The 17,134-nt window shown below is 34.8% G+C and overlaps 1 protein-coding gene across 2 annotated transcripts in view; it reads right to left on the bottom strand.

The window, feature by feature from the left end:
- Positions 1-16,983, bottom strand: part of tai (basic helix-loop-helix family member taiman) — a 61,877-nt gene extending 44,894 nt beyond the window's left edge. The window contains exon 1 of one of the 2 annotated variants that reach the window (XM_088036339.1): positions 16,899-16,983. In XM_088036339.1, coding sequence (XP_087892465.1) covers positions 16,899-16,963 — 65 coding nt within the window. In that variant the 5' untranslated portion in view covers positions 16,964-16,983. Of the gene's footprint in view, positions 1-15,772; positions 16,056-16,898 lie in introns of those variants that run through there. The other variant, XM_088036342.1, reaches the window with a different exon arrangement.
- Positions 16,984-17,134: the final 151 nt, after the last annotated feature.

The raw sequence follows: 17,134 nt of genomic DNA, 5'->3' as shown, positions 1-17,134 counted from the left end.
GAAGTGTTATCCAAATCGGGCTAATGTAGTCAAAACTGGAGCGAAGCATAATTTCAGTCAAATCCGACTAGAACTGGATGCAGTGTCAAAATTTGATCAAAATTTAGCTAATATCGTCCTTTCACAGTCAAATTTATAACCCAAATTATGTTGTGTCTTAAATTGTACTTGATCAGTGTTGACTTCCGACTTTCTACAGGGTGATTTTTTAAAACGGCAGGCGTTGTAGAATTTGTATTTATGAACCGATTTCAAAAATTTTAAAAACGAATTAAATGGTTTTTAATTCCCTATAAATTGATGATTTTAATTTTTTTCTAAATGTCTTTAGTATCTTTTGGTCGATACTTAACTTTCTTATTTTAAATTGGCAACCATTTTTTTTTTCATAATTTGGAAGATATTAATTTTCTTGATTCAGAAATGTGTAATATGTTCTACTTTTACAAAAAATATTTAAAAAAAGATATCAAAAATGAAAAACATTAGGCAATAAAAGTTAAAGAATTTTATTGGATCAATTCTTGGTGTTGACAAAAATTATCAAAAGTACAATTTATTCGCATGCGTCAGCATTTTTTGACGAAATTTGGTGCTTGGGAGTAAATTGTATTTTTGATAATAAAAGTTAATCAAATCTAGGTGCGTGGTGTCAAATAAAAGAATGCCGTTATTGTAATGTCAAAAAGCAGCAAATAACAGAAAGGATTAGCAATTTTTTTCTTAAATTATTAATAACAAAAAACAATAATAATTACAAATCAGAAAAAACATCTACCTAATTTAATTAAAATACAGTTAAAACGCCATCCCGTGTTTATCATGGTACAATTGACATCATCATGCACTTAGATTTTATTAACTTTTATTGCCTATGTTTTTTCAATTTTGATAATTTTTTTTAAAATATTTTTTGTAAAAGTAGAATATTACACATTTCTGAATCAAGAAAATTAATATCTTCCAAATTATGAAAAAAAAAATGGTTGCCAATTTAAAATAAGAAAGTTGAGTATCGACCAAAAGATACTAAAACATTTAGAAAAATTTTAAAATCATCAGTTTATAGTAAATTAAAAACCATTTAATTTGTTTTTTAAATTTTTGAAATCGGTTCATAAATAAAAATGCCACAACGCCTGACGTTTTTAAAAAATCACCCTGTATAACAATTAAATATGACAGTCAAATCTACTTAGAAGTTCTGAAATTTTTGGCAGGAAAAGATTTTTGACCTAAACTGCACTTTAGTTCTTTAATCCTGTGAGGAGTTTCCTTTAAAAATTTGTCTGCTTGGTTTGGTTTTTAGAATCAGCCAGGGCTGCCAACAGTTTTGAAAATCCAAAGTCCTCATCGCATCGCAAGTTATAAAATTTTGGATGGTTATAAATAATAAACTTTAATGGCCCACTAAAAATATTTTTAAGACGTGCACCATCTGTTTGACAGCGTCCTTGGTTACATAACCTTTTTGCAATTTGACGACGCTAATAATACAATAACCAAAAAACGATGGTAACAAGAGATTTTACCACTCCTTCATCTTTTGTCAAAGCCTTGGTGAAACAAGATCTCTTAATTGGAGTAGACCATTAACCCTTTCCGAGATAAAGTACACATAATACTGCAGATGTGGTTGAATGACGTCCCACACTAATATCCAGGCAAGGTGTTAATTGAAATACCCTGCACCCTCGACTATTGCAAGATCTTGGCAAGTAATTACGAGAATTTCTCTTCGGCAGGTACAGAAATCGGTAGAATTTATTGCAGTCGAGGAGAGATGTTTCCATGCACAAAACTGCAAGGAGTTATTGTTGGATGCATATTAGATCCATTAACAAGCACTAACATGCCATGAACATATCTGTGATATATTTTACGGGGATACAAACTCGTTTGGTATTTTAGCTATTCGAGAACATGGAAATACTCGTAGTTTATGGGTACAATAACAGGTTTCAACATTGTCTGCAAAATTAACATTGATAAGGCTATTTTTGGATTTTAGAGCTGAAGAAAAGTGCAAGTAACGCTTCCATGGACACCGCACCGCGGTGGCGGTTTTTCCTAGAAAATTTGCTATTATAATGACGTTTTTATCCCTTGAAACTACTCGTCTAATTCGGGCAAGCTAACCGGAAATTAGCCAGATAAAAATGGTAATTAAAAAAACGCCACGATAACTTTATAATACCGCGAATTATTATCTGACGTCATCCATATTAAATCACCGGGCGAACCTAAACAGTAATTACCAACTTAATTATTTTCCAGAAGTGGCTTTTGTTGTTTTCGCACCTGGCTGTAAAATTTTCTTTGTTTGTAGTTGCGTAGATGAAACTACAGTGTTCAAAAGGTGTACGATGGCCCATTGCCAGAATGTGACTCTTGCTATTTTGGCAAACACGTGACGCTAACCATGCTGCACTCTCGCTTTCGATGTGTTGGTGAAGTACGTTCCACACCTCATTAAGTGCCAGCCTTTCCGCTTCGGTAACGCTTCTGAGATTCGCATTTTACTGTACGAGTCTGGCTTGCAAATGCAAACTGCATGCTTTTCAAAAACCCAATTACTATGAATTTATTATGGCGGTTGACGAATGAGAAAAATCTGGAAATGACGTGCGCGGAGCGTTTTTATCTTCAAATAAAATTATTGGAGCCAATGCGGGGGATGTGGGAGATTTATTGTCGCAGGCAAAATAAAGTCAGTTGTGATAAACAATTCAATGCGTTCAGGAGATTGGAATTATGAGGCTTCTCGGCTTTGATTTGGCTCTTTGCGGCACGCCAAATTTGGCTGCTTGTATTTCACCAGAATTAAAAAAATTTGCCAATTTTATTTCGATTTTTCTTATTTATGTTCTTATCAAACCAAAATCAAAACACCCTGATTTAATTTAGATCATATTTTGATTAGGTTTCACTCTTTAAAGACTAAATTTCGAAAATTTCAAAATAAAGAGAACAAAAAAACAAAAAAATTGAGAATATAAGAAGAATCTGAAGAAAATGTAGTAAGAATTTAAAAAAAATCTAAAGAAAATCTTCCAAATTCTGAGAAAAATTTAATACAATTTGTAGAAAACCAGAAGGGGAATCAGGCGAGTATAGGAAGAGATCAGAAAGTTACTAGAGACTCTAAACGGGATCTACGAGAAAATTTAGAAAATCTAAAAAAATCCTGAAGAATTTCGGAAAGATAAAGTATAAGTAACTCAACATTGAGCTGGGAAATGAAAAATGAATGAAACTTAAAGAACCTTCTTAAAATCTAATAACACAAACTAAAATTTTAAGAAAAATCTAATACAATTTGTAGAAAACCAGAGAAGAATCAGACGAATATCAGAAGAGATCAGAAAGTTACTAGAGACTCTAAACGGAATCTACAAGAAAATTTAGAAAGTCTAAGAAAAACCTGAAGAATTTTGGAAAGATAAAGTATAAGTAACTCAACTTTGAGCTGAGAAATGAAAAATGAATGAAACTTAAAGAACCTTCTTAAAATCTAATAATACAAACTAGAATTTTAAGAAAAATCTAATACAATTTGTAGAAAACCAGAGGAGAATCAGGCGAATATCAGAAGAGATCAGAAAGTTACTAGAGACTCTAAACGGAATCTACAAGAAAATTTAGAAAGTCTAAAAACCTGAAGAATTTCCGAAAGATAAATTATAAGTAACTCAACTTTGAGCTGGGAAATGAAAAATGAATGAAACTTAAAGAAGCTTCTTAAAATCTAATAACAAACTAATACAATTTGTAGAAAAGCAGAAAGGAATCAGGCGAATATAGACGAGATCAGAAAGTTACTAGAGACAAAACGGGATCTACGAGAAAATTTAGAAATTCTAAGAAAAACTTGAATAATTTCGGAAAGATAAAGTATAAGTAACTCAACTTTGAGTTGGGAAATAAAAAATGAATGAAACTTAAAGAACCTTCTAAAAATCTAATAACACAAACTATAATTTTAAGAAAAATCTAATACAATTTGTAGAAAAGCAGAAGGGAATCAGGCGAATATAGGAAGAGATCAGAAAATTACTAGAGACTCTAAACGGGATCTACGAGAAAATTTAGAAAATCTAAGAAAAACCTGAATGAGAATTTTGGAAAGATAGAGTATAAGTAACTTACCTTTGAGCTGGGAAATCAAAAATGAAAGAAACTTAATGAACCTACTGAAAATCTAACAAAAACTTAAATTTTAAGAAAAATCTAGAATTTAGAAAAAAAACCTGAAGGGAATCAGACGAATGTAAGAAGAGATCAAAAAGATTCTGGATACTCTGGACGAGATCAAAGAGAGAATTTAGAAAATCCAAGAAAAATCTAAAGGATTTCAGAAAGATAAACTGAACATTGAGCTGGAAAATAGAAAATGAATAAAACTTAATTTCTGACATATTTTTGAAAGCCTGTGAAAATCCAAGAAAAGATCAATAAAAAAAAATCAAAACCTGAACTTCAAAGGCACTAGGTGCTAGGTGCGTTTTAGAGCTAGCAATTTTAGAATCAAGCAATTTTCTACCTAGCATTTACTGCTATCGCAGCAACTACTAATCCGTTTACATAAATTACGACAGGAAGCTAAAAAAACCTGTGATTAACTGAACTTTCCTGAGACATAAAATTAGTTCAATAAATCGCTGGAATTATAAGGTTCCATGTTACATGCGATTATTACAGCATACCCAACCTTGTAATTCCGGAGTAGTAAAATGTACTTAATTTCACCTAATAGGCTAATATGCATAGAAAAATATAATGGCTTGTGTGTTTATGTCGCTGCTGAGAAATCCAAAAAGTGCAACAGAGCAGAATTTCAGAGGTAAGAGAAAGGAAATTGAACGCAAGGTTCCACGCAGGACTAAAGAGAACGAGTTTTTGTTGATACCACGAATGGTTTCTAAAAGAAAAAGAAAAGACCATATGTTGAGAGAATGTAGAGAAGAAAAGTAAATGGCAAAGGTGAAGAAGGAACAGTTGAGGTTATGTGTAACTGTTTCGTACCAACGAAAAGAACCACTGAAAGCTTTCAAAACGTTGGCTAAAGAATGATGTAAGGAACAGTTGCATCATCAATTTATAAACCACAGCGTTTGTAAGAGTGAGAGAAACATGGCAATGACTTTCACTCTTTTCACATGACCTGCTTCTATGATATTGCTCCAATTCCTAGCTTCAAATCAAAGTATTTTCAAACAAAATTGATTTATCGTATCCGTGAATTCGAAATATTTCTTCATAATGGTAATTTAATGTCCACTCGAGCAAATCCTTACAGTATTTCGTCGTTTGTAGCAATTGAACTTGCTTTAATTGTCAATAACGGAATCGGAAATTAGTTTCAGCAACAACGTCCGCAAAGCAATTGCTTGAAAAATTACTTGCGTTCCATTTATACGACCATATTAAATGGGTCGTCCTGTTTCTTCTACCTCGATACCCACAACACAATCTCATTACAATACAATAACAATCCAATAACGCCCCAATAAATCAAGCCATTTTTTCTCATCCTGCGGGATCATGATAACTAGTTTCATGATTACAACCCTGACATTAATTCAACTGAATTTAATCAAGTCCTGATTTGTGGGAGCTGTCATAGATGCAGCACGCGTCGCGATATGGAACCTTTCCCATATATTTACAACCATTCAGTAAGTAATTGGACACGGCTTGTACGATCATTATGCCGGCTGCTGCAACTTCATTCCAATTTATTTCACGCTTTTATTTCCTATTGCATGCAAATTGGGATCCGGGAACGAATTATGAGGGTCTCCCAAATTATTTAAATTATCCCGCATTCAATCACCAAATTTTTATTAATTTCACTTTCGAAATGGGCGAAAACCAAGGTCTGGGTAAAATCGATGCCGTTTCGAGACGTCATAGATAAACTTCGACTTGCAGGTGGATTGTGGTTTTGTGGAATGTCTTTGTTCCCGTTTCGGTTTTTTATCGGCGAGTTTCAAGCTGATAGATATTGAATTGTGTTCGGTTTGAATAGGCACAAAGTCTGTAGAAACAGCCGTCAAAATGCGCTGAAATCGTTCCTCCCCACGAAGAGCTAATCTGCGATTTTTTAAAAAACTCAGGATTTTACAAGAATTATCTCCGACTTCAGCTCTGAAAAACCTGAGAATTTGGCTCCTTGTCATGATCTACGAAATTCTGAAAAGTGGTTTCAATGTGAACAATGCGGCAACTTTAGGCACATTTCCTATGTTTTAGATTCCGGCTGTATTAAAAAGGTAAATATCTCACGATTAATAAGCAAGATGATTAAATTAGTGTGTATATTTTCAGCTCATGGTTCGCACCCATCAGCACCACGAAAACGTTCTATCGCAAATACCCAACCGACGTAACGTATGGATAATGTCTTACTCTTCCAACTTGATAAATAGACACGTTTAATTGATGAAAAGGCCCCAGGAGTCATTACGATGCGTACTTTAATACCCGACAGCGCTAGTTAATTCTATAAACTGTCAGTTAAATAGAGATAATAGACAAAGTAATGCTGAAATTACAAGACCATGTCTTTCGTGCAAAGTACACGGTGATAACGTTTTGATTTATTGTTTTCCAATTCCAAGCGCGTTACTGTGATTAAGAAGTAGAATCTTCGCGGATTTACGACAAACAACTGTCTTCCTGCCAACACGTTATGAATATCCAATTCGCACCCTTTGGTGTTATTGTTTTGACAGTGGTAAATTTATTCGGGTTTTATCGTTTAGCTAGCGCTTTCTGTATATTGTAACGCTAACCGTAATTACACTGTTTATAATCTGAAAGAGATGTACCCGCTCCGAGTGCATCATCTCTGAATTCTGCACGGTTTGAACAAATGTAAACGAACGTCCATTTTCTTTTGATGTTTATGCCAAGCGGCACCTGTGGGCGATGCAGTTGAATGCACTTGCTAAGTGATATTTTAAAATATAATCCTAATATTGCACTGAAAATGTTCGTTTACAGGAGTCAACGCATGAAAAATGGATGAAAAATCAATATCCTGATCCCGTTTTCAAAAATAGAATTAATCTTGTTAGCTTTAGCGCTAACAGTCCATAAATCAGCAGTAAATATCCCTTTCTCTGACCAATGCAATCGTGTTTTATTTACCGACAATAATAAAAAAAACTATCTCACACTTACGATTTAGCATTTAATGGCGCGGAAAAGTCCATTTCCCAGCCGAGTGGGCAGTCATTTTCCCTACGTTCAAAATTAAATTTGTTCTTTCTAAATCATTTACCGTTTGGTTTTTGTTGGATACAGCAGGTGTTTGCCGCTCTTTGCCGATAACGAATTACATGGACGTCCTACTAACCCACAAATGAAGTCCCTGTGCCGCCGTGTAAAACCAAAGTCGCGTGTTTTCATAAAAGTATTTTATTATGCGCAAAATGTTATACCCACACACTTATTTTAATTTTTGTTTGCATACCGGTACCAACCTAATACAGTAAAGCCGAAAATCATGTTCGCAACCAACGCAATTATGACTGGTTAAGATGATTCGTTGCGAGTTTTTAGTATCAATTTTAATCAATTTCCACCCTTGATATAAAGCACAAAATCCTGTTCTAATCCACGGGGGAACAGAGAGATATTGCGGTAAAGTGTCGTACATACATCAGCCGTGATAGACTATCGCGTTTCTCACTATGGAGGGTACCACCCACGAACGGGTTGGATTGTCCCCTGTGGCTGGACATTTTTATTTACTTTAAGGCAAGGGATTTATTTAACATCTTGTGGTGCATCCTTTGACGATAGGAAATGAGCTGGATTCCGTGACATGAGATTCAGCAAAGCCAGGGAAAAGTAATTGGAGCTGCAGGTCAGGATTTCAACAAGAGGACTAAGACGTTTCAGGATTATAAAAGACGAGATGCCAAGAAGTTCTAGAAAATAATTTTACATTCAAATATAAAATATAAGAGCCTGCTATTTCATTGATAATGTAAAAGAATAAAAAATGTTTGTTGCTTGTTGATTTGTTGCAAGAATCAGAAAAATCACAGAGTTATTGAATTTAGTTGTAAATATTTTAATCGAAAATTACAGAGCTTCAAAATTTTTGCAGCTTTGGATTTTGGCTGAAATTCTGCGTAAAATGAGCCCTAATAACGTGAGTTTGCTTGCGCCAATTACAATGGAGATTTGAATTATTAATAAATCCGACGTTCATTTTAATTCCACAAAGTCCTGAAGAACCATATGCTATCGAATAGGATACCAAGGTCTTTGGAAGTCCTGAAGCGTGTCAAATTGATCCGTTGACGGAATAAGTATGTTTTATTGCTTGCATTTGAACCAATTAAAAGCGAAATTAAAGTAATTTGGTAAATTTTTATTATTCACAGAATTCATATCGCAATAAATCTTCAGATCGTCTGGTGGCGAAGTTAAAAAAAATGCCAAATTCGAACTAGTCCTCGGTTTTATTGTCCAATTCAGCATAAAAACCATCATAATTTCGCACAGCATTTGATTGCAAAACCGATTTACTGTTATCAATTCGCCACGTGCCACAAACAACTTTCCTCCGAGTTTTTCCACAATGGTTCTCGTCATTACCAATCTATTACGAACGCACCCTTGGTATCGACGTCTCATTTAATCGAGAGGAAAGTGCCGTTACAACTCTTGTCTTTCATTAAAACGTCGAAATTCCGCCTCCCTCGCCGTTTATCGACTGAAACGGTGTAATCCAAATTAGCTTGAGAATTAAGAGGCTTCGTTTAAACCAGCGACATGCTGCGGTGTTGGAAACAGACGGGGTAACAACCGGTGAAGGACCGAACAAGGCCGATGGAGCCCCACGGACGCCGGATGTCCAGCAGCCCGTCATACAGCACGCGATATGGCACGCGCAACGCGACCAGTATGTGCCACTTCCGACAGTACCATGGTCGTAAAGTTGATGGGACAAATGGTACTAACCGCATATGGGAGAGGCGAGTTTGCTTCACACAGGCGGACGGCGAAATTTTCGCCAATCCCTCCCTTGATGGGTCAATTAGCGCTTTCAGTCGGCAACAGAATTAGGCGTCACATTAGAAAGGAACATTGCAACACACGCAACTTTGACAAACAAGATTACATTTACGTAATGGTAAAACAGTTATGTAGCCACTGCTAGTGAGACTATTATTCACACTGCAGTGATCGATTACTACCGGTACAATAACGAAAATTGATTCGAGGAGATAGCATCTGACCATGGTATAACGGAGGAAAAATGGAAATTGGTCTTAGATTTCTCAAGGTCTTCCTGAATGCGCCTTGATCTTCTGGAAATTTTGAGTCTTGTGCTACTACGCAGATACTTTCACATGTTTTTAGACCTGATGCTTCTCAGATGAAAAGATGCAAGAGAAATGTAAAGAATCAAAAATATTAAGAAAATTATGCATAGAAGGAATACACAAAATTCAAAGAATTTAGGTAAAAACTCCTAGGCAAACATGAAATGTAAGCAATTCAAAGAACTTCAGAGAATTTACAGTGGCTTAGAAATTTAGAAAATTTTCAATAGATATAAAAAAAACCTATAAAATTTGAGAAATCTAGGAATCCGAGAGTTTGACAAGCTAAAAGACTAAAAAGAAAAAAGCATAAAAATTTCAGAACTTGAAAGACAGATTTCAAATTTTTTTTCAAAGAGTTTTCAAAATATCCTAATTTAATAAATTAAACAATTTTCAACATAAAAACCTGTGAATTTTGAAACTAACAAGAACCTAAGAAATTCAAAAAAACAGAATTGCAAGCTGCAAAAATTTTAGAACTTGAAAAACTTGCAAAACATCGAAATTGAAGCTTAAATAAAACATCTACATTTTAAAGGTGAAGAACCTGACAATTTATATATACAGAATGTCCCAGAACTCGTGTTCCAGAGAAAACAAGCTATTCAAAACCAAAATTTAGAAACGAAAATTGTTTAAGGCAAAAGATAATGGAGTTAAAAGCTTTCGAAATTGGCCTCCAGTTTTTCGTTCTTGTTCGAATACTATGAAAGTTAGACAATTTTGGTTTTGAATCTGTATTAACCCTTTAACTATTGTAAACGTATATATACGTTTTGACATTTTTCTCATAAACTACAAAAGATGAAAATTTAAAATTTTGGGAACAAAAATAAGCGAATAAGACAAATCGAAAGACAATATTCACATATTCGTGACACTTCCGGTTAGATCGGAAGTAGTCAACTTGCTTATTTTAAATAAAACACCCCATATATTATTGCATTTTCAGATTCGACATCCAAGTTAGGGTTATTTTATGTATAATGTTCTGTACTTAAATTGAACCATTTCAGAAATATCTTGATTTTTCCGAGATAACTACGATATAATATACAGGGTGTATCGTAAGTCGCGAATAAACTCTCCACCACCATCTTTAGAAAGTTAAAAATATAAAGTATTGTTGAAAAAATTGTTTTTGTAAATAGCATATTTCTTAAGATATTGAGTATTATTACTGAGCTAATTTGGCAACACTGTTAGTACCTGTGTACCTATAAAGGTTGATTTTAATGAATTTTGTTACTTAATAACTTGCATTTTTTTAATAACGAATTAATAAATGATTCATGATTTCCATCGCACTTCCCAAGCACGAGCTACATTGCACAAAACTCTTTTGCAGAAAATTCTACCATGTGAATGTATGCAAACAAGTAAATGAAAACCTAACAAAAGTCAATTTCATTGGCTATTTTGCAGTTTTCGTAGTTTCATATGTTTTTAACAAAGATGTAATTATACGGTGTTGCCATGTAGTACACAAAACTTTTTTTTCAAATTTAACACTTTCAATACCCAATAGTAATGACGTTTTGATTATTAAAATTGGTTGCATTCGTTGCAAATGCTTTAAAACTTCATTATTATGGTTACAGCGTTCTTTAAAGTTTACTGAATTTCCTAATAAAAAGGTATTTATCTGTTTGTTACAGCTGCTTCTATCTTAAGAAGTGAAACTGATATAAGAACAAAAACCACGTTTTTATGCTTTTTTAAGGCCGGCCTTTATGAAGACACCCTGTATATTTCAAAATTGCCACGTTATTTGGAAAAAACGTACAATAATTATTAATTAATTAACTAATCTATTGAACACTTATTTCCTACTAAAAATACGGAAAAAAGAAGTGTTTTTACTCTTTTCTTTCCAATTTTTTTAAGCATACTTTGAAATGGTAACAATTCAATTTTATGCGGATCTTTTATAAACAAATTTGGTGGTCTAAGGGAAATAAAAAATTCTCAAAAATTTTTATGGAAATATGTATTTTTTTGTAATGCAAATTTAATTATTTTTTTTAAATCGAGATTATTCAGGAATGATTCAATTTAGGTAGAACACGGAATATAGAAAGTCATCTTCAATTTACATATAGAATTCAAAAATGCAATAAAATATAGGGTGTTCTATTTAAAATAAGCAAGTTGACGGCCATTTCCGGTATAACCGAAAGTGTCATGTAAATGTGAATCTATTTATTCGATTCTTATCATTTGTATTTTCTGAGATAAATGGCAAAACATATATATATGTTTACAACAGTTAAAGGGTTAATGTCGGCACCTTCCCTTGCTCTCTGGGTCATGAGTTCTGAGCCAGCCTGTATAAAAGAATCTAAAAACCTCAAAATCCCTAAATTTAAGGATGACATAAGACAATATTTGATTTAAAAGCAGGTCCGTTCTAAATTAGCTTAACCAAAGCGATCACTCCCAACCTCTACAGAATTTGCATTGTAATCTCCTAGACCATTATTAGATATTTCGTGCGCAAGATGAAATTAACAGATCGATTTTCCACGATGGGTTTTATTCGATGGGATGACGTAACTCCAACTGCAATTTATTTTTTGTTTATGGTAAATGACAACTATCTTCGTGGATGGTATGTAATCAGACTGTGACCATATCAAATACTTTCGTAGAGCGGCTTTGTTGTCTGGACATGAAATTCTAGTAATGACCGTGAAAAGCCCGAATAGTTCTCAAGCAAAATTTGCCAGTATTGCGAGCTTTTTGTTAAAGAAAGTCTTTAATTTACTTTTACATCAAAAGTAAATAACTTTGTTTCAAGAACACGTCGAGATGAAACCGCCCCTCATAAAATTGACGATTGTCCTCGTTCTAATATCCGAACCATAAACATCTGACGTCGCGAACGTCGACGAGAATGACATTTTTAATTTTCTTATTGCTTGCAAATGGCACAAGCAATTTAGAGCTTATATTCCGAAGAGTACAAGGCGGTTGTCAGGGACCGATCTCCATGGCGATGTAAAGACGGGAAAACCACAAATTCACCGCCACGGGAACAAACAACGCGGATAACCGGAACTGGGTACTCTCAGGCGCCTTCCCCCTAGATCGCTTGTTACTTTGAAACCTCCCTCGTCCTTCAAATACATAGCTAATTTGATACATCTGTTCGTTCTGAAAATAACCGCCAGAGTCCAACAACAAATAAAACAACAAACGTTCGAGTTCGCGGCGGATTAATGGTGAAACCAATGAAAAATGCAATTAAAATTGCTCATGTCGTTATGGGAGGTCATAAATCGAGTGTGATGGCCTCATCAAACAACAGACACAATAGACCATGGGATAGGTTAGGACCGTCATAAAATGCGCCTCGTGGTATTCGCAGAAAGGCGTCGCGACGTCACAGCCTCCGTTAACGGCGTTACAGCACTGAATTATTCAAGCGTTGAGAATTTCACCTGTTTCTAAAGTATATTAAGATTAAGTGAGACAGATATGGGCACACCAGGATGATCTGACCTGTGTGGGCTCCATGGTCGCGTGGTACAATTACTGCTGGGGCGCCTTCAGCTTACTAACTCCAAAAATTACAAGATGTGTCTAAATGGGTAAACAAGTTATGGTGACATTAGGAGACTTTCCCAGCCTTGGGCGGTAATGCAGAGATGCGAGTTTGAAAATTATAAAATGACTAATAATTGTGTGCTACACCAAAAAACGGTACTTCTGAGCCATCATTAAGACAGATCCACAGACCAGGTGTTCCCAAATTGGCCGAACTAGACGGTCGAATTAACCAGACATTCTTCACAGACCCAGAAAAATTGATAAAACTTTTCTTGTTACAGTTCATAAAACATTCAAATGTAGGTGTAATTAGGAGGTAACTCGGACGATGTTCATGATCAGACTTGCAAAAACGTCTGATAAGAATAATTACATGACACGCTAAAAAATCGGCCTTTGTTTGATCAGTCGATCTTCAGCAGTGGCCGGGAACATTTAACTCCGTGTTTAATTAATTTTGGGAGATTAAATTGAGCGTTTAATCTGCAAATCGGTTCGCAAAGACAGCGATCTGCACCATTTCCATCGGTAAGTGTTCTTTTAAGAACTAATGCGATTTTCTGTAATAATCATCAATTTGAATTGTTGCCAATGCTTTTTCTTGCGTGTTTATGCGATTTTGTGCGAGAGTGCTTTTTACTTACAACGGCCAGAATTGTCATCTAACTTTAAAACAAATTTACAGATTTTTCAGATGTTTGAGTTCAATTTTTATTTTCAAGATAGGACCTAAAAATTAAATTTGAACTTCAGATTAACAAATAACCAATAGCATAAAAATATCTCAAAATCTGCAAATTGAATTTTCAGATCCAACGTTCTCAGAGTGTAAACTTGATTGTCAGAGCTAATTTTAAATATATTTAGGGATATCTAAATCATATATCCTCATCGATTATTTTTTTAAAAGTGAATTCTAACAAGCAAATTTTTATTTAATATTTTTCAAACGAATTAACACCCAAATTTTTGATTGATTTAAGTTCTCAAATATAATAACAATTTTTTACATGTTTTCATGCTCTCAGATCTAAATTTTAAAGTTTTGAGGTTCCAAATTTTCAGATTGTTACCGCAAGTTGCAAATTATTAAATTTTCACCGTGTAATTAGCTCCTCTTGCATAATGTTGCATTGACGATGTTATGTACAATTGGTTTAGGTTGCAAATGTCCACCCAAAGTCACAATTTTTAAAATTTTCATCGTGTAATTCGTTCCTGTTGCAAATGTTGCAATGGCAGTGTTGTTTTGGGGTACAAAAGACGATCGTCTAAGTTCCGTCATTGTAATACGTCGCAGTTAGATTTGTGTAACCTTTTTTAAACAGCAATCGCAACTAAGGAAAATGTCACTACACTTGGAACATGTTTAAGGACTTGCACTAATTAATTTACGTAACATTAATGCACAGCAATTTTTATGTCAAAATTGACAAATGTCACATTCTGGGGGAACTATGATACCAAACTATGTTATCTTAAAATTTTCAAAATTAATTCATCAAGATTCCAACCTTAAATAAAAAAACTACTGTCAAAGTAGACACTTGCAACCTACACCGACTGTAATATCCATTCACAAAACATAAAAATTATTAGTAAGTGTTAACTATAGCTGGCGACACCAAATCACCCTAAACAGTTGGTGAGATTGGAAACCAAATGGACATTTGACAATTATAATGCCAAAATTTCCAAATGACAACTTTAATTTCGACTCACTCTGCAAGAAAGCGTAAGAAATAGATAATTTCTGCATTGGGAAGTTTCAATATAGTTGAGGTTTTAGGGTATAAAAAACGATCGCCGGTGTGACATGTCAATATTCCACTTCGTGCCAGATAGAAATGCCAACCTTGTTATAATAAAAATAACTGTCAAAGCAGATGCTCGTAACCAAAAGAACTACAGAAGTTCATATTATGGCACACTCTATAAGACTTCAAGTCAAAGAAGAATAAATAAACTTGGAAGTTAAATATTACAATAGCCATTCGTCATGATAACGAATCTCTCCTATGACAGCTCGACAAACACTGCAACCACCACGAAAAAAATGCACGGCCCACTTACCGCCGTTTTTCGAAACATTCCTAGACATGCTACTAATTTGTTGTATTATAACTAAAAATTGCAATTAATTTCAATTTAAATGCAATATTTAATTAACCACAACTGTGGTAATATTGTATCTAATTAATTAATAAAATAAACGTTCCTTTTTATAATTAATTTTCCTCATTATTTATTACACATTAATTTATGTATTAACACCACTTAAAACATAATAACCTTAAATATCAAAGTGTTATGTAATGGTTTTAATGAAGTCAGAGTGCACATGACTGCTGTCACCAAAATTTGGTTGCCTTTGGTATTTTGTACCATTGTAAGGGTACCAACCCCATGACAGCTTGATGAAATGTCAACTGTCACGAATTGTGAAGTAAAAAAGCAGCTGTGCAGTGTTTTGAAGGTAAAATTAGTACTGCTGCACCAATGGCCTGTGATTTTTGTACCACTTTAGTACCATTTTTGGGACTGTCAGAAAATATGGGGGTTTCTTGTGCAAATTTGCATTTGTCTGGCAGTATCAGCAACACCAAAAAAGCAGACAGGGTGGGAACAAAAATGTGTGCTTATCACGAATCAATAAACAAATAAAGTACACCATTACCAATATAAAAATAACATGACACTTGTCATGAGAAGAGTGAAACGCAGGAAAACAATTATGCACTGCAAGCATATTATTTACCTGCTGTCTAAGAGTTCCTAACCTAAATTTTGCAATACAGTTCGCAACATTGCAAATTTCGCAATTCGTCCAGTTTTGGCAAAAACCCTTCAAAATAACAAAAAGAAATTACCTGTTTCCTTAAAAATCATACTGAACTCTATCCAAAACTAAAAAGTTTGCTTGGAAGCCAAACACTATTCAAGGTCTCGTTACATGAAAACACCGTATATTGCCTTGCAAAGGTTCCATCGGGACTTTCGCACTGCACAAACCACCGACTCAAAACCACGTCACAACACTTGAACGAACGTTATTAGCCTTTATTGCACCAAAACACGTGAAAAATACCAAAAAATAGCACACGTCGAAGAAAAGGTTGTTTTCAACATGGCCGACACAAAACTCGGCTATTTCACAAGGATTTGTTGACCCTGGCTCTCTGACGAATTTCATTGGCTAGTGTAACGCGGCGCGGACTCCCATTGGCTGGATTCAAGGTTATGGACAAAACATTGACATGCACCTGTCAGCCTGAATTCATTTACAATTTTACCAATATTAGAAATTAAACTTCATCCAACCAAACCCACAAATTGGGAGAGAAATTAAAGAAATTCCCACGGGAGAAAAAAAATCATTTCGGGAACCGGCAACCTCACATGGGAGAGGTGGTGCTCTCTACACGGGTTTTCAAGCAAACGCGCAAAGGAAAGTCGAGGGAGCGCCGCGGAAGGCGCCACCTTCTTGCAGCAGGCGCCCGGCAATAAAAAATGATTCAAAGAAAAAAAACGTCTCAAAATTAATTATAAGGGATTTTTCTTAAAATTCGAACCCAAGTCAAATAGGAACTTTTCGGTTTCAAGGTTGGTTGTCGAAAATCCCCAAATGCGTCATTCTCTTCCGCGAGTGCCTTTTCGAATTTTCGATGTGTTTTTCGCAACAGAGCTGAAGTGTGGTATCGTCACTAAGTTAAACACCTCTAAACTGCGTTTTTACAAGTTTTAGTGATTTGAGTGCCACTACCCCGAAAACACCATCAAAGGTAAGATCCTTAATTAGTTATGACCCCCCAAAAGTATCTGCAAACTCCAAAAAACTGTCGTGCAGTTTTTGCGCACAATTTGTCTCAATTTGAATTTCAAACTCGCGTAATTTCATGTCACCACCGCCAGAGGGTGAAGCGCGCTTAATTTAAATTTCCATTCATTACACTTTCACACTCTTCCTCTTTCAAATCGTTTTAAGTTCGTTCTTACCTTTGTTCCGTCCTGTTGTCTTCGCCCTCACCAAAGTAGCCATAATTAGAGTTGAAAGACTCCATTCGGTGGATCTACCCATGACGAAAAAAGGGAATTCTTGCAACGGCGACGTTGTCACTGCAGACTCTTAACATGCTACTTGAAAGTTAGAACTTTGCTTTCGTTATTTCGTGGAAATGTTCACTGTCTTTGGTTAAACATGGTAAAATTGCGATATTGATAAAGAAGTGCAA

The sequence above is a fragment of the Gnatocerus cornutus genome, chromosome 5, assembly GCF_029298725.1.
Source record: "Gnatocerus cornutus isolate USDA-ARS CGAHR chromosome 5, icGnaCorn1.1, whole genome shotgun sequence".
NCBI lineage: Eukaryota > Metazoa > Arthropoda > Insecta > Coleoptera > Tenebrionidae > Gnatocerus > Gnatocerus cornutus.
This window is presented reverse-complemented; position numbering and strand designations above follow the sequence as displayed.